The 25,626-nt window shown below is 46.5% G+C and overlaps 1 protein-coding gene across 1 annotated transcript in view; it reads right to left on the bottom strand.

Moving 5' to 3' along the window:
* Nucleotides 1-21,408, bottom strand: part of PDXDC1 (pyridoxal dependent decarboxylase domain containing 1) — a 69,248-nt gene extending 47,840 nt beyond the window's left edge. The window contains exon 1 of the mRNA XM_040441644.1: nucleotides 21,271-21,408. Coding sequence (XP_040297578.1) covers nucleotides 21,271-21,297 — 27 coding nt within the window. The 5' untranslated portion in view covers nucleotides 21,298-21,408. The remainder of the gene's footprint in view (nucleotides 1-21,270) is intronic.
* Between the last annotated feature and the right edge of the window lie 4,218 nt (nucleotides 21,409-25,626).

Genomic DNA, 25,626 nt, shown 5'->3' with positions numbered 1-25,626 from the left:
GTCCGCAATCTGGAAGATACGGTGAGGTGTGGTGCGGAACGGAGGCACAGATCGGAAGCTAACGGAAGCAGTACAGAGCGTTTCCGTGGGTTTTCTGTCCGTGCCTCCGCACCGCAAAAAAGTAGTGCACAGAAAAAATCCACAAAGTGTACATGAGATTAGTGTAATCTCATACATTTTGCTGGTATTGTACTATGCTGTGGTTTTCCCAGGAATCCACGTGGAAAAAATGCACAAAATTGGCGCATTTTTTGTGCGGATTTCACCCTTTGCAATGAAATGCATAAATCCGCAAATAACACTAGCAGATTTGGGTGCAGAAACGCAGAGAAATCTACACAAAAACCGTAAGGAAATTCTGTTTGTAAACATGTACCTGCGTCAAGGGTATGTACACACAGTACAGATTACGTGCAGATTCTCATGCAGAAAATATAGTACCTGTACTACCTGCAAAGTTAGAGATTTTCCTTAACTCATGTACACAGTGGGGGTCATTTACAAAGATCACTACACCAGTTTTTGGCACAAAAAAGTCGCAAGATCCCTTTTCACAACTTTTTAAACGCCCGTGAGACAATAGTTTGTTACACAGGGATTTTTATGAGTTGCTCACCACTTGGGAGCGGCAGGGCAGGCGCCTACATTGTGCCCAGATTATTACCATCCTGTGCAACTAAACTTACCATCATTTTTTGCAGACCCACTGACTTCAACGGGTCTGTGGTAAACGGACATACAGATGCAAAAGGCACGTGGATGATCCGTGTGCTTTCCGCAACCGTCTGTTCCGCAAAAATCCGAATTTTGCGGATCCACTATTTGCGGACCGTAAAACACATACAGTCATGAGGCCTAAGACACACATCACACTGGGTTGCCAAGTACACACTCAGCTCTGCTACACCCACAAGCTTATCCTTACAATACCTCCGCACAAAACTGCCGCATAGGTATTGTAAAAAGTGGAAAATACAGTGACCTACATACAGACGAGGAAAAGATGAATAATTCAGGTAAAAGGCAGATTATAGGAACCGCAGAGCAGGGAGCACAGCCGGTCTGAAGAAGGAAGAGGAAGCGGTCGATCTGTTCTATTCGGGTCTACAATGTGCCGATAATGTTTACAGCCGGGAAAAGTACCGAAAAAACGCAGAGCACCCGCAGTCGGGTGCAAATGATAATGTCAGGTTATACCTGACTATAAGGCCTCTTGCAGACAAGCATGAGCGGATTAGGACTGGATGTGTTGCGGATGCATTCAGTGAAATATGCGCGATTTTGCAAGCAAGTTCAGTCAGTTTTGTCTGCGATCAGTTGTTAATTTTTTTCCGCACTGGTGCAATGCGTTTTGCTGCGTTTTTCACTTGCGTGATAAAAAACTGTTTACAAACAACATCTCTTAGAAACCATGCGTGAAAATCGCACCGCATCCGCACTTGCTTGCGATTTTCACACAGCCCCATTCACTTCTATGGGGCCGGCGTTGTGTGAAAATCGCAGAATATAGAACAAGTGATGCATGAAAACCAACGCTCATGTACACAGACCCATTGAAATAAATGGGCTCGGATTACGTACGTGCGGGCGCAATGCGTTCGCATCAGGCATTGCCCCCGCGCGGAATACTCGCTCGTGTGAAAGGGGCCTAACAGTGTGGCTGGTGAGGAATGCTATGCCCGCTATGCTGGGGCTGGCACTTGGATGCTGTCCAAGTAACTGTGAAAATGTAGTCTCACTGCCAAGGTGTATTCCCTACTTATGTTACTGATGTTGGCATGGGCTCTAGAGAAAAGAATTACCATATGTACATGAAGCATTGCACAGCAGTGACGGGCATCACGGGCACAGCTGTACCTCTGCGGCTCACATTCCTGCCGTACACCTGAGGTAAGTATCGTCCGGTATGCAGCAGATCAATCATCTGTCAGAAGGTCCGTACAAGTGATCCGTCAGCATGGCAGACTGAACTGGCACATTAGGAAAGGACTAGAAGGAGGATATTAGGGCTCATGTGCGTCGTCCGTTTTGCTGGCGCAGGTGGAGAGACCAATTCAACTTGAATGGGTCGGTGATCCGTCCGCACCGTTAAAAAATAAAATAAAATAAAAAATAATAGAACATGTTCTATTTGTTTCAGTGCGGAGGCATGGGCCGAAATGCCACGGAAGCGCTCCGTAGTGCTTCTTTTGCTTTCCACTGCCAGCCTTCGCACCGTATTCAAGGGAATGGGTCTGCATCCGCGATGCATTGCGCACACAGCCAGTGCCTGTATATTGAAAACCCGCTGTTTGTGGGCCGCAATACCGGCAGTGTGCATGAGCCCTTATACACGGATTTTCCGTGCTGACTTTCGTGTTGAAAATCCGAAGTGTATTACAGTACCCGGCAAAATGAGATTTTCAAAATGTCATGTACGCGGTGCGGAAAGTTTCCACGTTGAAATTGACCTTATTTTGAAATTCGCTGCACGTCAATTGTTTGTGTGTATTTTCTGGATAGATCATCTGATTGGCGGGGGTCAGAGGAAGAACTGCAGAACCCCTTTAAGTACAACGCCAGCAAGTAGCATGCACAGGGTATATTATATTTAAAGAGGTTTTGTAGTACTTACTTATCGATAGGATAGGCAATCAATATCAGGTATGGGGGGGGGTCCACCTCCCGGCACCCCCGCCGATCAGCTGTTTTCAGAAACCAGTCACAGCTTGGAAACTTGTGTAGTGGCCGGGACTGGTTACTGCAGTGTACGAAGCTGTGTAGTACCAGTGCCTAGTGCTGAAAGCAGCTGATATGCGGGGGATGCTGGGAATCGGACCCCCATCGATCTTCTGTTAATGACCTCCCCTAAGGCTACGTCAACAATACTAGAAAACTCTGTACGACCTATGAACGATTCTTATTGGCTTTGTTCAGCTGGCCTGGCAATCGTATCACCTTATTACCAGTTGTGCCTCTCCACGCCCGATGGCACCCTGTCCATGCTTTTCTTTTTTTAAATCCTAACCCCCCCCCCCCCCCCCCCGACCCATGGAGAAATCCATATTAATCGCTCCCTGCCGCCTTGTCCAATATCTGGGTTCCTTCGAAGGACTTCCTGTCCCCATCCTGTTAACTTCCTGCATGGACAGCAGATAACTGGTCTCAACGGGGAACGTCACTGCGGGGTCATGTTCTGATCCTTGGGGACATGTCACTGCTGAGGCCAGTCATTGACTGCAGCAGTGCATGCGATCCCGTACAGGCAGGAAGAGGACTGTTTGGAAGTCCAGTGAAGACAGTCCAGGAGCTGGAGTGGTAGGGCAAGTTTGGATTTTTTGACAGGTACCACTGGCTGGGGAGACGGCTTAAAAAAAAAAAAAAAAAAAAAGAGGGGGCATATATTATAAAACATGGTCCTATAAGCAAAGCCAAAACCCTGTATGCCCCCAAAAAAGAGGCAAATATAAACTAATATTTTTATGGTAGAACACCAGTGTACTAGGGCTGCAACGCGTAATCAATGAAATCGAGTAATTTGACACAATTTTTTTTTTTGCATTGAGGATTAGTTTGTGTCACGTGACCACGGAGCGGGAGTGAAGCGCTTGCTATTACTCCCACTCCGTGGTCTCCCCCTGGCTCACAATGCACTTGAGCGGGAATTAACCCCTGGACAATGAGCATTCCTGGCTAAGTATCATTAACCCCTGCTCTGCCACCCTATTTCCTATACCACCAACGATATTCCCTGTACCCTCCCCTACCATATTTACCCCGTGCAGCCCGATCTTGAAGGAGAGCGTAGGCAGCGCTCAGGCCCCATAGCAGGAAGAAAGGGAGGATGGACCGTACAGCTCCATTGCGGAGTTAACCCCTGCAGGCCCACTGAAGGCATTGTCCATACTCCCTGCCCTGCATTAGTTGCCCTGCCTCCTACCATCTACCCCTGCATTGGCCATAATACCCCTTTATGCGTAGGGTCAATACATAGCCAGGTTGGGTGGGCTGCTGCTGATATAACGTGTGTGTGAGTTTAAGTGTATTTTTAGGTAGAGTTTGGGGTGGAATTGTGTATTATATTGTATTATGTGCTAGAGTATTTAGGCGTATTATTATAGTGCTGTTAGTATTGTTTTGTTAATGTATTACTGTGTGCGATTATAAGTATATATATTTATATGTCCATTGATATAAATATATATAATTATAGCAATAATAGACTGTAGACGTGTAATTGTTTTAATAAATTCCTTTTTTTATACAAAGTACAGCGTATAGACATTTATTGTAGTAGTCGCCGCCGCAGTAGTAAAATAACGCACGTAGTTCAGGGAAAAAGTGTAAGTGCAACAGAGTTAGTTTCTTTTAAAGGGATTCTGTCACCTCTTTTTACCCTACAGAGATGCGGACATGCTAGCGGCAATCTAGCCGTACATTTCCGCATCTCTATAGGGTAAAAAGAGGTGACAGAATCCCTTTAAGGTATAAATAGGCGGAGTCATCAATAAACAACTCACGCCTATTTATGATTAATTATTGAGATTACCCAAAAATCAATAATTAATATCCCTTTTACATGTCCCATCCCAGTTCAACATTATCCAGCATACAGAGGGGACATGGAGATCCTGACAATTCTGACTACAAGACAGGGATGTGTGCCGTAACACGCGTGCTGGATCGGTGGAGGATTAAAAGGGCAAGTGCTACTTTTTCGGGCAAAAAAAATTATCAAAAATAAAGAAATCAGACAAACCCCCCAAAAAAATCCCCCGCCATGCAGACTGTTCCTTATCTTAGTGGCTTGCTGGACTACATAGACATTTGGTTGTCATACAGGTGAGCCGGTAATTATCTGGCCCGGAGGTATTTTTGACTGCAAGTAACAGAACCCTGACAGATCCCAGTAAACTCAACAGGGTCCATCATGATTCTCCAAGTACTGGCTTGAAAATGGATCCAGCACAGCTCCTGTGGCTGCTCATCTTCAACACCAGGTCATATTACTCCACATGAAATGTCACCGCTCTCCACGTAGAACAGAGAAGAAGAAGGCGACCATGTCAAACAATGGGAAGCTGGGAGGTGAGCAGCATTACTGAACATTACAATCAATAGCTTGGGTGTTTCCAGACCAGCAGGTGCAGGGACGTTAGGCCGGCCGTACTGGTTCACCCCTGCCTGGATCTAATTACAGAGTAAATGTTCACAGACATTTGGATTAGAGGTTTCCCTATCCTTATAGCGATGACATGTCCATAAGAGATGCCATCACTTTATGATTTGTTGGGGGTCCCAGAAATCAGTGTAATGCTGCATCCCCTTCACTATTTTTTAAGCCAACCCCCACAGTGCCCTTAGTATACAGTACAGACCAAAAGTTTGGACACACCTTCTCATTCAAAGAGTTTTCTTTATTTTCATGACTATGAAAATTGTAGATTCACCCTGAAGGCATCAAAACTATGAATTAACACATGTGGAATTATATACATAACAAACAAGTGTGAAACAACTGAAAATATGTCATATTCTAGGTTCTTCAAAGTAGCCACCTTTTGCTTTGATTACTGCTTTGCACACTCTTGGCATTCTCTGATGAGCTTCAAGAGGTAGTCCCCTGAAATGGTCTTCACTTCACAGGTGTGCCCTGTCAGGTTTAATAAGTGGGATTTCTTGCCTTATAAATGGGGTTGGGACCATCAGTTGCGTTGAGGAGAAGTCAGGTGGATACACAGCTGATAGTCCTACTGAATAGACTGTTAGAATTTGTATTATGGCAAGAAAATAGCAGCTAAGTAAAGAAAAACGAGTGGCCATCATTACTTTAAGAAACGAAGGTCAGTCAGTCAGCCGAAAAAGTGGGAAAACTTTGAAAGTAAGGGCTATTTGACCATGAAGGAGAGTGATGGGTTGCTGCGCCAGATGACCTGGCCTCCACAGTCACCGGACCTGAACCCAATCGAGATGGTTTGGGGTGAGCTGGACCGCAGAGTGAAGGCAAAAGGGCCAACAAGTGCTAATCATCTCTGGGAACTCCTTCAAGACTGTTGGAAGACCATTTCAGGGGACTACCTCTTGAAGCTCATCAAGAGAATGCCAAGAGTGTGCAAAGCAGTAATCAAAGCAAAAGGTGGCTACTTTGAAGAACCTAGAATATGACATATTTTCAGTTGTTTCACACTTGTTTGTTATGTATATAATTCCACGTGTTAATTCATAGTTTTGATGCCTTCATAGTCCTGAAAATAAGGAAAACTCTTTGAATGAGAAGGTGTGTCCAAACTTTTGGTCTGTACTGTATATAATATGCCCCCCACAGTTCCCTCAGTATATATAATATGCCCCACACAGTTCCCTCAGTATATATATAATATGCCCCCCACAGTTCCCTCAGTATATATAATATGCCCCCCACCAGGGGCAGACTGGCCATACACCCTACAGGGAAATTTCCCCACAGGCCGATGCCCAGGGGGCCACCAAAGCCCTCCTCACGACCACTGACTAGGTACATGACGCCCTGATGCTCTCAGCATTAATAATGCTAGGTACATCAGGTACTTATGCATCTGGCCAGCAGCCTCAGGTGCCCTCCTGAATTCAACTGTATCACCGCCCTGATGATAGAGCAGTATTTTGTGCTACACTATGGCATCGCACTACAGTATTGCTGGTCCCACCTACTTCTGTTGTCTCTTTCTACTTATGTTGCCCACCTTCTGTCAATTTGGACTCACCTACAACATGGGGCCTCTTTCATTTCTTTTCCAGGGCCTCTTTAAGTTCCCAGTCCCCACAGAATATATAAATGCCCCCCCACAGTTCCCTCAGTATATATTAATACCCCCACAGCGCAGTCAGTATATATAATATGCCCCAAGTGTATATTATATATATACACTCCCCACAGTGCCCTCAGTATATAAAATATGCCCCCAGTATATATAATATACCCCCCACAGTGCCCCAGTATATATGTGCCCCCCACAGTGCCCTCAGTATATATGCCCCCCAGTTACCTCAGTATATATAAATGCCCCCCACAGTGCACTAAGTATATATTAATGCCCCTTTACAGTGCACCCAGTATATACAGGGTGGCCCGCGAAAAAGTAGCCCACCTTCAATATCTCCAAATCAACCTGACTAATAGTAAATCAGTCTTAGGCTACTTTCACACCTGCGTTTAGGTGCGGATCTGTCTGGTATCTGCACAGACGGATCCGCACCTATAATGCTAACGCTGGTATCCGTTCAGAACGGATCCGTCTGCATAACTCTGTAAAAAAAAAATAAGTCCTGACTTACAGTCCTGACTTACATTGAAAGTCAATGGGGTACGGATCCGTTTACAATTGCACCATATTGTGTCAATGTAAACAGATCCTTCCCCATTAACTTACATTGTCAGGACGTATCCGTTGGGTGTCGCCAGGCGGACACCAAAACGCTGCAAGCAGCGTTTTGGTGTCCTCCTCCAGAGCGGAATGGAGACGGAACGGAGCCAAACTGATGCATTCTGAGCGGATTCTTATTCATTCAGAATGCATTGGGGCTGAACTGATCCGTTTTGGGCCGCTTGTGAGAGCCTTGAAACAGATCTCACAGGCGGACCCAGAAACTGATTTTTTTGATTTAAATCGGATTTTTTTTTATATAAAATGCTTTTTGAGGAAAATATATTACCATCCAAAGGTTATTCCATCATGAAATAAAGATTCATTTTTTAATTATGTAGAATAAGGCTGTACGTAGACTCCCATATTGTTGAATGGATTAGGCAGTGGCTGAGAGACAGACAACAGAGGGTTGTAGTCAATGGAGTATATTCAGACCAAGGTCTTGTTACCAGTGGGGTACCTCAGGGATCTGTTCTGGGACCCATATTGTTTAATATATATTTCAGAAGCCCTCGATGGTAAGGTGTGTCTTTTTGCTGATGACACAAAGATTTGTAACAGGGTTGATGTTCCTGGAGGGATACACCAAATGGAAAAGGATTTAGGAAAACTAGAGGAATGGTCAAAAATCTGGCAACTAAAATGTAATGTTGATAAGTGCAAAATAATGCACCTGGGGCGTAAAAACCCAAGAGCAGAATATAAAACCAGTGATAGAGTCCTAACCTCAGTATCTGAGGAAAGGGATTTAGGGGTCATTATTTCAAGGTAGGCAGACAATGTCATGGAGCAGCAGGAAATGCTAGCAGAATGCTTGGGTGTATAGGGAGAGGCATTACTAGTAGAAAGAGGGAGGTGCTCATGCCGCTCTACAGAGCACTAGTGAGACCTCATTTGGAGTATTGTGCTCAGTACTGGAGACCATATCTCCAGAAGGATATTGATACTTTGGAGAGAGTTCAGAGAAGAGCTACTAAACTGGTACATGGATTGCAGGATAAAACTTACCAGGGAAGATTAAAGGACCTTAACATGTATAGCTTGGAAGAAAGACGAGGCAGAGGGGATATGATAGAAACTGCTAAATACATAAAGGGAATCAACAAGGTAAAAGAGGAGAGAATATTTATAAGAAGAAAAACTGCTACAAGAGGACATAGTTTTAAATTAGAAGGGCAAAGGTTTAACAGTAATATCAGGAAGTATTACTTTACTGAGAGAGTAGTGGATGCATGGAATAGCCTTCCTGCAGAAGTGGTAGCTAAAAATACAGTGAAGGAGATTAAGCATGCATGGGATAGGCATAAGGCCATCCTTCATATAAGATAGGGCCAGGGGCTATCCATAGTATTCAGTATATTGGGCAGACTAGATGGGCCAAATGGTTCTTATCTGCCGACACATTCTATGTTTCTATGTTTCTATATGTGTAATTTTTTTGGTAAATAAATTCCAATAATCCATTCACAATATCATGCTCTTCCAGAGGTTTTTGTAAGATTATTGGGCAGTTTCTCTGCCTACAAGATATTATCACATATGCTTGGTTTACTTTTGCAGTTCTCAAAACTGAAATGTGACATTTTTGCCTCTTCACAGCAAAAATGTTATAACATGAACAGAGTTGAGAAAAATACCTTAATCCTAACTTCTGCAAACCTATAAATGCAGAATCAACCTAATCAAACTAATATGAAAAGTTGTTTAAAGAGGACCTTTCACCGATTCTTACCCTATGAACTAACTATACAGACATGTAGAGCGGCACCCGGGGATCTCTCTGCACTTACTATTATCCCCGGGCGCCGCTCCGTTCTCCTGCTATGCCCTCCGGTATCTCCGTTCCCTAAGTTATGGTAGGCGGAGTCTGCCCTAGCGCTGGCCAATCGCACTGCAGAGCTCACAGCCTGGGAGAAAATAACCTCCCAGGCTGTGAGCTCTGCGCTGCGATTGGCCAGCGCTAGGGCAGACTCCGCCTACCATAACTTAGGGACTGGTATCTCCGCCTACTATAACTTAGTGAGCGGAGATACCGGAGGGCATAGAGGCAGAACGGAGCGGCGCCCGGGGATAATAGTAAGTGCAGTGAGATCCCCGGGTGCCGCTCTACCTATCTGTATAGTTAGTTCATAGGGTAAGAATCGGTGAAAGGTCCTCTTTAAATCTTCATCTACTTGCATATTATAAATTATACCAGCAAGAATTAGTCTTTATGTAGAAAACTATGATTTAAATCAAGCCTTACTGACTAGTGATTTAAATCGTGATTTAAATCGTGATTTAAATAATTTTGATTTAAATCAAATACACCCTGGTTAGTGCAAACTACTGCTTAGGTAATATGGCCAGAGAACCCCTTTAATTTTACTTTTCTTGTAAAAAATTTGTTAGCCTCATGATAGGTCATCAATATCTGATCGGTATCAGTCTGACCCCCCCCCCCCTCCCCACCCAACACCACCGATCAGCTGTTTGCAGCCACTTCCTAGACCAGTGTTGTCACGATCAATGGGGGGGGGGGGGGGGGGGGCGACTCCACACTGAACACATACCTATCAATATGAACAGACCTTGAAGGTAGGAATATTCATAAGCAGGATACCTAGGCCCTGATTTACCTATAAGGCCCTGGAATAGGTATAGGACCAGAGACAACCCATTCCTCCCCAGATGGACGAATGGAAGTCTCTGTCTCAGGCCCAGATACAACAACAGGGAATATAACAAATACAAACAAACATGACACTTAACTTCTGTAGAGACAGATGAGCAGGAACACCAGAGAGGATATAACACCAGCTCAGCCAAACCTAAATGAAGCTATCAACCGCATAGTCAGAAGGGTGGGGTGAGACTATAAAGGGTAGAAGTGATGACCACTGAGAAACAGCTGAGAAAAGGGAAGTGGTCATTAACCCCATCGACACTGAATCAAGAGAAATCAAGGAGGCTGTTAGATTCCTCCACGCTCAGCCAATCTCCTTGATTTCCTGACATCTGAGGGACCGTGAAAGTACCCCCCCCCTTCTACAGGTCACCTCCGGGCACCCAAGACCGACCTTATCAGGATGGGCTCTGTGAAAGGCCTTCACCAGATGATTTGCATTAACATTAGCTGCTGGAACCCACATTGTCTCCTCCGTAACCCTTCCAGTGGACAAGATACTGGAGGGATCTACAGAGAACTAGGTAGTCCACAATCCTGCCGATTTGAAATTCTAAATTACGGTCCACCATGACAGGAGCGGGAGGCAAGGAGGATGGCTCAACAGGTTCGACACAATTCTTCAACAACGACTTATGAAATACATTATGAATTTTGAAAGCCTAAGGAAGTTCAAGACGGAAGGCTACAGGGTTAACAATGGCAGTGATCTTATATGGACCAATAAATCTTGGGCACAACTTCCAAGAAGGTACCTTAAGCTTAATGTTTCTTGTGACAGCCACACAGAATCACCCACTCTAAGGTCCGTACCACTCATACGTTTCCTGTCAGCCACACACTTATACCTGTTGCCCATCTTTTTCAGGTTATTTTGAATTTTCCGCCAAATCGAAGACAAATAAGAGGAAAATCGTTCCTCCTCAGGAATACCGTAAGTTTTAGAACCATAAAATGTGCCAAACTGTGGGTGGAATCCATATGCACCAAAAAACGGCGACTTATCAGTGGACTCCTGTCTACGGTTATTAATGGCAAACTCAGCTAACAACAAGAATGAAGACCACTGCTCCTGGTTCTCCGAAACAAAACATCTCAAGTAAGTCTCCAGATTCCGATTGGTGTGCTCCGTCTGTCTGTTTGACCGAGGATGAAAAGCCGAAGAAAAGTACAGAACGCTTTCCAGAATCTGGAAACAAATTGAGTCCCTCTATCAGGCACCACATCAGAGGGAATGCCATGTAGTTTCATGATGTTATCGACAAACACCTGTGCAAAAGTCTTGGCATTAGGTAGAGCCGGCAACGCTATAAAATGCGACATTTCGCTAAACCGATCAACTACCATCAGGATCGTGGTTTTTCCCAAAGAATTCGGTAAATCCGTGATAAAGTCCATGGACAAACGCGTCCAAGGTCTGGACGGGATGGGTAACGGAAGAAGAGATCCAGAAGGCCGAAAATGTGTCACCTTAGCACGAGCACAGGTACAACAGGCTGACACATAGTTCTCAACACACTTACGCAGCCCCGGCCACCAAAATCTGTGCGAGATGAGATCCCCAGTGGATCTACTCCCAGGGTGTCCAGCCAATACAGTACAGTGATGTTCCTCAAATACCTTATGACACAAGTCTGAAGGAACAAACTAGTTCCCTGGAGGAGAAGAGTCCGGTGCATCCTCTTGGGCCTCCAACACCTTAGCCTCAAGATCAGGATATAGGGCAGATATGACTACCCCTTCAGACAAAATAGGACTAGGATCTTTAGAACTACCTCCCTCCCCCCCAGGAAAGCTGCGCGCCAAAGAATCCGCCTTGGCGTTCTTAACCCCAGGGCGGTAGGTGACAATGAAGTTAAATCTGGTGAAAAACAGCGACCATCGGGCCTGACTTGGATTCAGTCGTTTAGCAGACTTAAGGTAAGCCATATATTTGTGATCAGTAATTAACGTAATAGGATGAATTGCTCTTTCCAACCAATGGCGCCATTCTTCAAAAGCCAACTCAATGTCAAGCAATTCCCAATTACAGCACATCATAATTTCTTTCAGCAGTCAAAAGTTTTTTAGAGAAAAAAAGCACATGGGCGCCATTTACTAGGTGAAGGACCTTGCGACAAAACTGCTCCCACCCCTACAATGAATGGTTGTGACACGTCCGGTTGCACCAGAATAGGGGCTGAAGCAAAAACATTCCTTCACAGCAGAAAGGGCTTGTAATGCCACCTCAGACCAAACAGAGAAATCGACCCCCTTCCTAGTCATGTCTGTTAAAGGTTTAACCACAGTTGAATAGTTCAAGATGAATTTATGGTAGTAGTTGGTAAATCCCAAAAAACGGATAAAGCGCTTTCAGATTTTCGGGTCGATCCCAGTCCAACACCGCACTGACTTTCTCGGGATCCATACGAAAACGTGAGGGTGAGAGCAGGCAACCCAGAAATTGCACTTCCTGAACAGCAAAAACACATTTTTCCATCTCCGCATACAATTTATTCTCTCTTAGGATCTGTAACACCTGTCTCACATGATCCTTATGAGTCTCCATATCTGGAGAATAAATTAGTATGTCATCCAGATATACAACAACAAACCCCCCAAGTGTTGAAAAACCGCTGGAGCGTTGTTTAACCCAAAGGGCATGACCAGGTTTTCAAAATGACCCTCAGGGGTGTTAAATACGGTCTTCCACTCATCCCCCTCCCTGATCCTTACCAGATTATAAGCCCCCCTCAGATCCAATTTAGAGGACACCTTGGCACCGACAATCTGACTAAACAAATCCGGAATCAATAGGAAGGGGGTAAGGATCACGGACGGAAATACAGTTGAGCTCACGGAAGTCCAAACATGGTCTAAGGGTACCATCTTTTTTTTTTTTTTTTTCAAAGAACAACCCAGCAGCCACTGGGGATTTGGATGGTCTGATATGACCCTTCGCCAAGCTCTCGGTGATATACTCTCACATAGACTTTCTTTCGGGCTCCGAAAGATTATACAACCGAGATTTAGGCAGTTTAGCTCCAGGAATAAGATTGACGGGACAATCATACTCCCGATGCGGGGGTAACTCCTGGTTACCACTCTCAGAAAACACATCAGAAAATTTGGAAATGAACAATCGTACAGCTTTAGTGGTGACCACAGAGAAAGACGCATTAAGACAGTTGTCCATGCAAAAATCACTCCAATCGAGAATCTGTCTCGCTTGCCAGTCGATGGTAGGGTTATGTTTGCTTAACCATGGTAAGCCCAAACCCAACGGAGCAGGCAGACCCTCCAACACATAACAGGAGATAGATTCCTGATGGAAATCACCCACTCCTAAATGAATGTCATTTACCACCTGCGACAGGCATTTTTGGGTAAGAGGTGCAGAATCAATTGCAAAGACAGAAATGCTTTTCTCTAGTGCACTAGTAGTCAACCCATGAATGCAAACAAACCAGCCCCACTGTCGATAAATACCTTGATTTCCACAGTTTTGGACTCTAGCGCCACCTCGGAAGACAGGAGAAATCGGGTACTACCAGTAAATGACAAAAGTACGTTTTCTTGCTCCCCACCCACACCACCAATAGTAATTTGGGGATTAAGCGTTTTTTGTTTTTTTTTGTTTACACCATGACACCGAATGTACAGACAAATATTCACTAAATGTCCCTTCTTTCCACAACAGAAACAAACTCCATTCATATGACCAGAGCTCTTACCAGCAGTCCCAGGAGTAGCTCCCCCCAACTGCATAGGCTCCTCACAAGGCGTAACCACATATGTCTCTTTACCATAAGTGTCAAAGGAAGCAGTACCCTTATTGGACAGTACGTCCTGAGGGTGAGGACCCTTAGATCTCCCCCTCAAGCGTCTATCCAGACGTGCAGCAAGGGACATGGCTGCTTCCAATGACTCAGGTTTTTCATGAAAGGCCAACGCGTCCTGCAGCCTCTCAGATAGACCCTGACAGAACTGGCTATGGAGAGCAGGATCATTCCACTCTGTATCCGTAGCCCATCTTCTAAATTCAGAGCAATAGATTTCCGCGGAGTGTTCGCCCTGCTGTAAACCACGCAACTTGGTCTCAGCCTAAGAGATCCGATCCGGGTCATCATAAATAAGACCCAAGGCTCTAAAAAAATGAATCTACCGACTGGAGGGACGGTGATCCGGTCGGCAGAGAAAAAGCCTAAGACTGTGCATCATCCTTAGGCCTCATGCACACGACAGTTGTTTTTATCGGTCCGCAAAACGGGGTTCTGTTCTTTGATCCATTTCCATTTCAGTGTGTCTTCCTTTATTTTTGGAGGACCACCAGACATAAAGGAATGTAAAAAAAAGTCTAAGACAGGTTTGCCATGCAAATGATAGGAAAAAAACGGGCGTGCGGACGCGGATCTTGTGTGCCTCCGCGTTTTTTAGCAGTCCCATTGACTTGAATGGGTCCGCAAACCGTTTTCCGTGAAAATAATAGGAGAGGTTATATTTTTTTGACGGACTGGAACCACGGATCACGGACGGCAAACGGTGCATTAGCCGAGTTTTCAACGGACCCATTGAAAATCAATGGGTCCGCAGAAAATCACAAAAAATGGCGCAACGGACACGGAATAAAACAACGGTCGTGTGCATGAGGCCTTAAGCAAAGAAATGATCATACCCACTCATCCCCAGAAGAGTATGGACGCAGCTTAAAGTATAATATACACAATTCCCTGAACCAAATGGAATTGTCACTACCCCCAGAAAATCAGTCCAGAAGGGCAACCTTAGGTGCAGGGCAGGCCTGGTACCCACCATCTAAACCTGCCGCCTGTGGTCTCTGAATTCGTAAGATTGTCGCGCGGAGGTCAGCTACCTCCAAAGACAGTCCCTGCAGCTGTTCAACCAGTACAGACATCGGATCCATAGCTGCACTGACCTGAACAAAATGGCGGTAGATAATGTCACGATCAGTGTGGGGGGAAACTCCACACTGAACACAGGAGGGAAGGGGATCAGTAACTGGGCCTGGAAACTAGGGAAGAAACAGGTCACCTCCTAGACAACCCTAAGGCTGGGTTCACACTTGAGCGTTTTACAGCGCGTTCAGACGCGCTGTAAAACGCCCTACGCTCAAAAAAAGTTCTTGAGCTTCTTTGGGGCGTTTTGTCGCGCGTTTGCGGCCATAGGACACTTCTGTCAATCACACAAACGCGCGTAATACGCGCGTTGACTATGGACAAAAACGCGCGTTAAACGCGCATATCAAATACGCTCAAGTGTGAACCCAGCCTAATCCAGGCCCTTACTATCTATCAATATGAATAGACCTCGAAGGTAGGAATATTCATAAACAGGATACCTAGGCCCTGATTTACCTATAAGGCCCTGGAATAGGTATAGGACCAGAGACAACCCATTTCTCTCCAGATGGACGAATGGAAGTCTCTGTCTCAGGCCCAGATACAACAACAGGGAATATAACAAATACAAACAAACATGACACTTAAAGGGGTTCTGCAGTTTGTTTAAACTGATGATCTGTCCTCTGGATAGATCATCAGCATCTGATTGGCGGGGGTCCGTCAGCTGTTTGAGAAGGCAGCGGCGCTCCAGGAGCGCCGCGGCCTTCTCACTGTTTACTGCAGGCCCAGTGACATCAATACTAGTATCAACTGGCCTGGGCGCAGCTAAGCTCTGTTCACTTGAATGGAGCTTAGCCGCGCCCAGACCAGTTGATACTAGTCGTGACGTCAGTGGGCCAGTGGTAAACAGTGAGAAGGCCACAGCGTTCCTGGAGCGCCGCTGCCTTCTCAAACAGCTGATCGGCGGGGGTCCCGGGTGTCGGACCCCGCCGATCAGATGCTGATGATCTATCCAGAAGATAGATCATCAGTTTAAACAAACTGCAGAACCCCTTTAAGGCTACATTCACACTTGCGGCATAGTGATCCGGCGAACATTTCTGTCGATGGAACTGCCTGCCGGATTCGGCAAAACGTATGCCAACTGATGGCATTTTTAAGACTGATCAGGATCCTGATCCGTCTTACAAATGCATTGAAATGCCGGATCCATCTTTCCGGTGTCATGCGGACCGGAAGGATGGATCCGGCATTCCGGTATTTTGAATACCGGATCCGGCACTTATACATTCCTATGGGAAAAAATGCAAGTGTTCAGTTTTTTGGTCTGGAGATAAAACCGTAGCATGCTGCGGTTTTATCTTTGTCCTGATCAGTCAAAAAGACTGAACTGAAGACATCCTGAATGGATTAGGCTACTTTCACACTAGCGTTGTTTAAATCCGGCGTTCAATTCCGTCACCGGAACTGCCCGCCGGAGCCGGAAAAACGTGTGAAAACGCATTACATTTGAATCCGGATCAGGATTTTGATCACAATGAAAAAATGCATTGGAAAAAACGGATCCGCCATTTATGGACTTTTTTCACATTATTCGGGTTGAACATGCAAAAGCCGGATCCGGTTTGACGGAACACACGGCGCCGGATCCGGCGTTAATGCAAGTCAATGGGAAAAAGGTCGGATCCGGCGTTCAGTCAAAGTGTTCAGGATTTTTGGCCGGAGGTAAAAAATACAACATGCTACGGTTTTCTGAAAAGCCTGATCAGTCAAAAAGACTGAACTGAAGACATCCTGATGCATCCTGTACGGATTGCTCTCCATTCTGAATGCATTAGGATAAAACTGATCAGTTCTTTTCCGGTATAGAGCCCCTAGGACAGAACTCAATGCCGGAAAAGAAAAACGCTAGTGTGAAAGTACCCTAACTTCTGTAGTGACGGACGAGCAGGAACACCAGAGAGGATCCCACACCAGCTCAGCCAAACCCAAATGAAGCTATCAACCGCATAGTCAGAAGGGTGGGGTGAGATTATAAAGGGTAGAAGTGATGACCACTGAGCAACAGCTAAGAAAAGGGAAGTGGTCATTAACCCTATCAACACTAAATCAAGAGAAATCACATGGCCTAGGCCAGCGCTCCAGATGGCGACCAAAATGGTCCCCAATGCGCCTTTAAATTTGAAGATGGCGACAAGACTTTTTAGCCTTGTCGTCATTTGCGACAGGTCTGCCGGGCTGTAGCTGAATATTGCTGCGGGGAATGGGAGCAGATAATTCCTTGCCCCAGCGCAGGCGTTCGCTCAGCAGCACAGGGGAGAAGGAAGCAGTCTCTCCCTCCCCCTGTGCTGCTTCCATCAATGAAAAGACAGAGGAGAAGAGGAATGGAGGGGCTGTGGCCACTACGCCACCAATGCGGGTCGCAGCTATCGCTCATAGATGTCGGGTGCCGGCTATGTGATTCTGCAGCCAGTACCCGCTTCACTTATTTGACTTAATGGGTGAGTTAACATCATTGGTGGCGCAGTGCTCCCCCCCCCTAAAATCCCAATATTAAAGGTAGCGCAGTATGACACCCCCCCCAAGTATTAAAGTCATTGGTGGCAGTGGCCACAGGGTCCCCTCCCCTCCTCCTCAGTGGCAGTTGTGATCGGAGCCCCGATCGGTTACCATGGCAGCCAGGACGCTACTGAAGCCATACATGACTGCCATGGTACGCTCCCTGCTGCTGTGTGTACTATTATTATTATTAAAGCGCCATTCATTCCATAGCGCTGTACATATGATAAGGGGGGTACATACATAATACAATTGCACTAATCATAAACAAGACGAGTTACAAACTGGTACAGAAGGAGAGAGGGCCCTGCCCGTGAGGGCTTACAATCTACATGGGACGGGAGAAGGACACAGTAGGTGCGGGTGAAGTTGGTCGTGGCGGTATACAGGCAGCAGGGAGTGTGAGGTCCTATTTATCCTAATAGAGCTCTAGTAGAGGGAATAGGACCAGGGTTGTACCCCCTAAGTTAGTAAATAAAAAGTGTAAAGTAAAAAAAATAAAAAGTTTAAAGAATCACAAACACCAAAATATTAAGTATAAATCGCCCCCTTTCCCAATTTTATTTATAAACATATTACAGATCGCCACGTCCGAAAAGTCTAAACTATTAAAATAATATATATCTCCTATGTGGTGAATGTCGTAAAAGAAAAAAAAATAACCGTGTCACCTTGTCCCCCCAAAAAATAGGATAGGACTGTTTTATTATGGGCCGGACGTTCCATAAAATGGTATCGAATGGTATCAAGTATTGCAATACTTTTTTTATGGTATCGAAACCGAATCAAAATGTTGTTATGGTGACACCCCTAATATGTAGTGCTGGCTCATTACTGTGACCTGCGTCTCATCTTCTCCAAGTCTTTTTTTTATTTATTATAATTATATATATTCAATTTGGCTCCTAAACTTTTCAGTTTAGGAGCCAAAGGCTCCTGTTTATTATTTTTAGTCTGGAGCGCTGTAGGCGCAGCTTGGTCCTATTCAAGTGAATGGGGCAGAGCTGCAATACCAAGCGCAGGCGCTGTACAATGTACGGCATGTGCATGGTGACCTGTGAGGCAGCTGCAGTGCTAACTGGAGAGCGACGGCCTCTGCAAACAGCTGATCAGAGGGGGTGTCAGGTCTCGGACCCCCACCGAGCAGACAATGATGACTTAGGATAAGACATTCATTACACAAATACTGGACAACCCCTTTAAACGAGTCGTCCAAAAAGCAGGGAGGCTTTCTTCCAGAAACAGCGCCACACCGTCCATGGGTCCTGCCTAATATTGCAGCTAAGCTCCATTAAAGTGAAGGGCACTGGGCTGCAATACCACATACAACCTCTGGACAGGTGTGGCGCTGTTCTTGGAATACCTATACACGCAAGGCTCAATACTACATGGCGTCGTATACATGCAACTAAAAAAAAGCCAAGAATAGCGACACCGCAGGGGGGATGGAGGAAACGGCGCTGGGGTTCTTCGGTGCTGCTGTGGTCTATATCGTTTCATTTCTTTGACTCATATTCCCCCTTTTTGGGTTCTGTTTACCGGTTCTTACGCTGCTGCTTTGTCCTGATCAGTTGTGTGCTCCTGGTTCTGTGTGGGGGTGGAGGCAGATTCTGTTTCATCATGGAATACTTTTATTTGAAGATTATGGGGGAGATTTTTTCAAAACTGGTGTTAGGCTACTTTAACACTCGCGTTTGGTGCGGATCCGTCATGGATCTACACAAACACATCCGTTCAGATAATACGACCGCATGCATCTGTTCAGAACCGATCCGGTTGTATTATGTCTTCTATAGCCATGACGGATCCGTCTTGTACACCATTGAAAGTCAATGGGGGATGGATCCGTTTTCTATTGTGCCATATTGTGTCAGTGAAAACGGATCCGTCCCCATTGACTTTCATTGTGTGTCAGGACGGATCCGTTTGGCTCAGTTTCATCAGACGGACACCAAAACACTGCAAGCAGCGTTTTGGTGTCGGCCTCCAAAGCGGAATGGAGACGGAACGGAGGCAAACTGATGCATCCTGAGCGGATCCTTATCCATTCAGAATGCATTAAAGGGAACCTGTCACCGGGATTTTGTGTATAGAGCTGAGGGCATAGGTTGCTAGATAGCCGCTAGCACATCCGCAATACCCAGTCCCCATAGCTCTGTGTGCTTTTATTGTGTCAAAAATGTGATACATATGCAAATGAACCTGAGATGAGTCAGGGACAGGACTCATCTCAGGTTAATTTGCATATGTATCAAATCGGTTTTTTGACACAATAAAAGCACACAGAGCTATGGGGACTGGGTATTGCGGATGTGCTAGCGGCCATCTAGCAGCCCATGTCCTCAGCTCTATACACAAAATCCCGGTGACAGGTTCCCTTTAAGGGCAAAACTGATCCGTTTTGGACCGCTTGTGAGATCCTTGAATGGATCTCACAAACGGAAACCAAAAAGCCAGTGTGAAAGTAGCCTAAAGTAGAACTGGCTTAGTTGCCCATAGCAACCAATCAGATCCCACCTTTCATTTTTAAAGGGCTTCTACCACCAGAAATACCGTTATGTAGCTGACTGATATAGCGATGCGCTAATGTCAGCACTACATAACAGTATGTTTCTAACATTAGTCCCTGCACCCGTTTTGGTAAAAAAAAGCACTTTTATTATATGCCAATGAGCCTCTAGGTGCTATGTGGGCGTAAAATCAGCACCTAGAGGCTCCGTCCACTCACCCATTATCCCGCCCAGGTCCAGTGTTCTGCCCGCCCCGCTCCTCTTGATTGATGGCACGGTCCACCGCATCGTTGACAAAATCCCGCGCCTGCGCCATTCACTTCTGTCTTCGGCGAAGGCGCAGTGAGTGAATGAAGCGCTCCTGGTGCCAGATTCCTCACTGCGCCTGCGCTGATTACGTCACAGTGAGGAAGCCGGCATCAGGAGAGCGGCCTTCACTCACTGCGCCTGCGCCGAAGACAGAAGTGAACGGCGCAGGCGCGGGATTTCGCCAACGATGCAGGGAACAGTGGCATTAATCAAGAGGAGCTGGGCGGGCAGAACAGGGGACCTGGGCGGGATAATGGGTGAGTGGACGGAGCCTCTAGGTGCTGATTTTACGCCCACATAGCACCTAGAGGCTCATTAGCATATAATAAAAGTACTTATTTTACCAAAACGGCTGCAGGGACTAACGTTAGAAACATACTGTTATGTAGTGCTGACATTGGCGCATCGCTATATCAGTCAGCTACATAACAGTATTTCTGGTGGTAGAAGCCCTTTAACAGCTCCTTTGGAAAATAAAAGGAGGAATCTGATTGGTTGCTATGGGCAACTAAGCCAGTTCTACTTTACTTCAGTTTTGATAAATCCAATTGGTTGTGTGGTGTCGCTGTTCTGAGAATAGAAGCAGCCACGGTTTTCTGACCCGGACACCCACTTTACGTGTCAAGCTCCCCAAGATGCCGGTGTGGTCAGACGCCCCCTTAGATGCCCACCTTGCTGGTTAGTTTTACAGATGGAAGAACCCACAGCCTCCTGAGCAGAATCCAGGCTGCTGTTTTATGGCAGCCTGTAGTCTGTGATTGCAGACTGGTATCAAGCTGACAACACCGGCTCAGACAGGGAATGGGGATTCTCCTGACTCATCCCGATGTCACAACATGTCACGACTGTCACTAATATTCCACACGACTGAGAAATGGCTTCAGATTCGGCAGCAGTGACCACCGGGGTCTGTCAATGTCAGCCGCACACACACACAGCACACACATGTACACACACAGCACACACATGTACACACACACAGCACACACATGTACACACACCTGAGGGAAGGCTCCGTGTCTCTCCATGTCGGCTTCTCCTCTCCGCCTAGGTCGCCGTATTCCTCCTCCTCAGAGCAGTGTCCTCCTGTCAGCACTTCCGCCTTCCCTTTCCTGCTCCGCTCTGCCCCGGGTCTCCACGCTGGCAGCGCTGACGTTACCAAGCAGCACTAATGCGTGTTCACAGCGCCTACTACTGGGAGCACATCAGCACGCAGGACGGGCGAATGCAGGAAGTATGGCCCCTGTCAGCCGCCGTACTCCAGCTGTCACCTGAAAGCAGGAACGTCAGGGACAGGGTGGATGACGTCACTGTCCAGAGGCTGAGGCATTCTGTCAGATGCTGGTGACAACTGTGCTGCGAGAGAGGCGACATCTAACTCCTATCTATCATCTCTCTCATATCTGTGTATTTTTCTATACATTATCCGTCAGTCTCTCTATCATATATCTCTATGATCTATCTACAGTGCAAGTATTCATACCCCAGTATTCATACCCCAGTATTCATACCCCAGTATTCATACCCCTTGAACTTTTCCACAAGTTTTCACGTTACACTAGGGTAGAGCGCTATACCGGTGTCTGCGGTATACCGCTGTATAAGAAATGGCGATACCGTTTCCTAATAACCGCGGTATTTAATGACATCATAGGAGCGGTCGCAGTGTGCGGACCACTCCTAATACGTCCATGGCCTGCATACATTACATAGTATTTCCCCAAGACCCCATCCCCCAAAGTGACTCCAAGCCCAGGACCTGCTGCAGCATCGCATCCTGGAGTCCACACAACTCCCACTGAGCCTGGGAGGACAGCGCTGGGAGCACTGGGGACCTCGGAGTCTGGAGCCAGGTATCTGTCAGCACAGGGGCCACATGTTCTGTCCCCGCAGCGCCGCATCCTCCTCGCTCCTATTTCACCCTAACCCTGCCACCAAAGTCAGGAAATGGCCACCCAGCAGCAAGTGAGGGAGGCCATGCAGATCTCGGGGAGTTCTCCTGGTCCTGCCGCTGTCCGAGGAGGGGAAAGATAGTGCTCCTCTCCTCCTGCCTAGATCCGCTGAGGCCCATCAGCAGCCCCTGCCCAGGGCTCTTCATCTCTACCCAATAGAAGGAGATGGGGAATATACCTGTCAGGAGTCCCATCAGTAGAAGCCCCACACAGTACAATGTCTCCTTGTGGCCCCCACACAGTACAATGTCTCCTTGTGGCCCCCACACAGTACAATGTCTCCTTGTGGCCCCCATACAGTATAATGTCTCCTTGTGGCCCCCACACAGTATAATGTCTCCTTGTGGCCCCCATACAGTATAATGTCTCCTTGTGGCCCCCACACAGTATAATGTCTCCTTGTGGCCCCTACACAGCTCAATGTCTCCTTGTGGCCCCCACACAGTATAATGTCTCCTTGTGGCCCCCATACAGTATAATGTCTCCTTGTGGCCCCCATACAGTATAAGGTCTCCTTGTGGCCCCCACACAGTATAATGTCTGCTTGTATCCTCCATACAGTATAATGTCTCCTTGTGGCCCCCACACAGTATAATGTCTCCTTGTATCCTCCATACAGTATATTGTCTCCTTGTGGCCCCCACACAGTATAATGTCTCCTTGTGGCCCCCATACAGTATAATGTCTCCTTGTGGCCCCCACACAGTATAATGTCTCCTTGTATCCTCCATACAGTATAATGTCTCCTTGTGGCCCCCACACAGTATAATGTCTCCTTGTGGCCCCCACACAGTATAATGTCTCCTTGTGGCCCCTACACAGTAAAATGTCTCCTTGTGGCCCCTATACAGTATAATGTCTCTTTGTGGCCCCCATACAGTATAATGTCATCTTGTATCCTCCATACAGTATAATGTCTCCTTGTGGCCCCCATACAGTATAATGTCTCCTTGTGGCCCCCACACAGTATAATGTCTCCTTGTGGCCCCTACACAGTACAATGTCTCCTTGTGGCCCCCACACAGTATAATGTCTCCTTGTGGCCCCCACACAGTATAATGTCTCCTTGTGGCCCCTACACAGTACAATGTCTCCTTGTGGCCCTCACACAGTACAATGTCTCCTTGTGGCCCCCATACAGTATAATGTCTCCTTGTGGCCCCCACACAATATGTCTCCTTGTGGCCCCTACACAGTACAATGTCTCCTTGTGGCCCTCACACAGTACAATGTCTCCTTGTGGCCCCCATACAGTATAATGTCTCCTTGTGGCCCCCACACAGTATAATGTCTCCTTGTGGCCCCTACACAGTACAATGTCTCCTTGTGGCCCTCACACAGTAAAATGTCTCATTGTGGCCCCTATACAGTAAAATGTCTTCTTGTGGCCCCCACACAGTATAATGTCTCCTTGTATCCTCCATACAGTATAATGTCTCCTTGTGGCCCCCACACAGTATAATGTCTCCTTGTGGCCCCCACACAGTATAATGTCTCCTTGTGGCCCCTACACAGTAAAATGTCTCCTTGTGGCCCCTATACAGTATAATGTCTCTTTGTGGCCCCCATACAGTATAATGTCATCTTGTATCCTCCATACAGTATAATGTCTCCTTGTGGCCCCCATACAGTATAATGTCTCCTTGTGGCCCCCACACAGTATAATGTCTCCTTGTGGCCCCTACACAGTACAATGTCTCCTTGTGGCCCCCACACAGTATAATGTCTCCTTGTGGCCCCCATACAGTATAATGTCTCCTTGTGGCCCCCACACAGTATAATGTCTCCTTGTGGCCCCTACACAGTACAATGTCTCCTTGTGGCCCTCACACAGTACAATGTCTCCTTGTGGCCCCCATACAGTATAATGTCTCCTTGTGGCCCCCACACAATATGTCTCCTTGTGGCCCCTACACAGTACAATGTCTCCTTGTGGCCCTCACACAGTACAATGTCTCCTTGTGGCCCCCATACAGTATAATGTCTCCTTGTGGCCCCCACACAGTATAATGTCTCCTTGTGGCCCCTACACAGTACAATGTCTCCTTGTGGCCCTCACACAGTAAAATGTCTCATTGTGGCCCCTATACAGTAAAATGTCTTCTTGTGGCCCCCACACAGTATAATGTCTCCTTGTATCCTCCATACAGTATAATGTCTCCTTGTGGCCCCCACACAGTATAATGTCTCCTTGTTGCCCCCACACAGTATAATGTCTCCTTGTGGCCCCTACACAGTAAAATGTCTCCTTGTGGCCCCTATACAGTATAATGTCTCTTTGTGGCCCCCATACAGTATAATGTCATCTTGTATCCTCCATACAGTATAATGTCTCCTTGTGGCCCCCATACAGTATAATGTCTCCTTGTGGCCCCCACACAGTATAATGCCCCCACACAGTATGTCTCCTTGTGGCCCCCATACGGTATAATGTCTCCTTGTGGCCCCTATACAGTAAAATGTCTCCTTGTGGCCCCCATACGGTATAATGTCTCCTTGTATCCTCCATACAGTATAATGTCTCCTTGTGGCCCCCATACGGTATAATGTCTCCTTGTGGCCCCTATACAGTAAAATGTCTCCTTGTGGCCCCCATACGGTATAATGTCTCCTTGTATCCTCCATACAGTAAAATGTCTCCTTGTGGCCCCCATACGGTATAATGTCTCCTTGTATCCTCCATACAGTACAATGTCTCCTTGTATCCTCCATACAGTATAATGTCTCCTTGTATCCTCCATACAGTATAATGTCTCCTTGTGGCCCCCATACAGTATAATGTCTCCATGTGGCCCTCACACAGTATAATATCTCCTTGTGCCCCCCATACAGTAAAATGTCTCCTTGTGGCCCCTATACAGTAAAATGTCTCCTTGTGGCCCCCATACAGTATAATGTCTCCTTATGGCCCCTATACAGTATAATGTCTCCTTGTGGCCCCCATACAGTATAACGTCTCCTTGTGGCCCCCATACAGTATAATGTCACCTTGTATCCTCCATACAGTATAATGTCTCCTTGTGGCCCCCATACAGTATAATGTCTCCTTGTGGCCCCCACACAGTATAATGCCCCCACACAGTATAATGTCTCCTTGTGGCCCCCATACGGTATAATGTCTCCTTGTGGCCCCCACACAGTATAATGTCTCCTTGTATCCTCCATACAGTATAATGTCTCCTTGTGGCCCCCACACAGTATAATGTCTCCTTGTATCCTCCATACAGTATAATGTCTCTTGTGGCCCCCATACAGTATAATGTCTCTTGTGGCCCCCATACAGTATAATGTCACCTTGTATCCTCCATACAGTATAATGTCTCCTTGTGGCCCCCATACAGTATAATGTCTCCTTGTGGCCCCCACACAGTATAATGCCCCCACACAGTATAATGTCTCCTTGTG

The sequence above is a fragment of the Bufo bufo genome, chromosome 7 (genome assembly GCF_905171765.1).
Source record: "Bufo bufo chromosome 7, aBufBuf1.1, whole genome shotgun sequence".
NCBI classification, from domain to species: Eukaryota; Metazoa; Chordata; class Amphibia; order Anura; family Bufonidae; genus Bufo; species Bufo bufo.
Note: the sequence above shows the minus strand (reverse complement) of the source record. Positions and strands in the feature narration are given on the sequence as shown.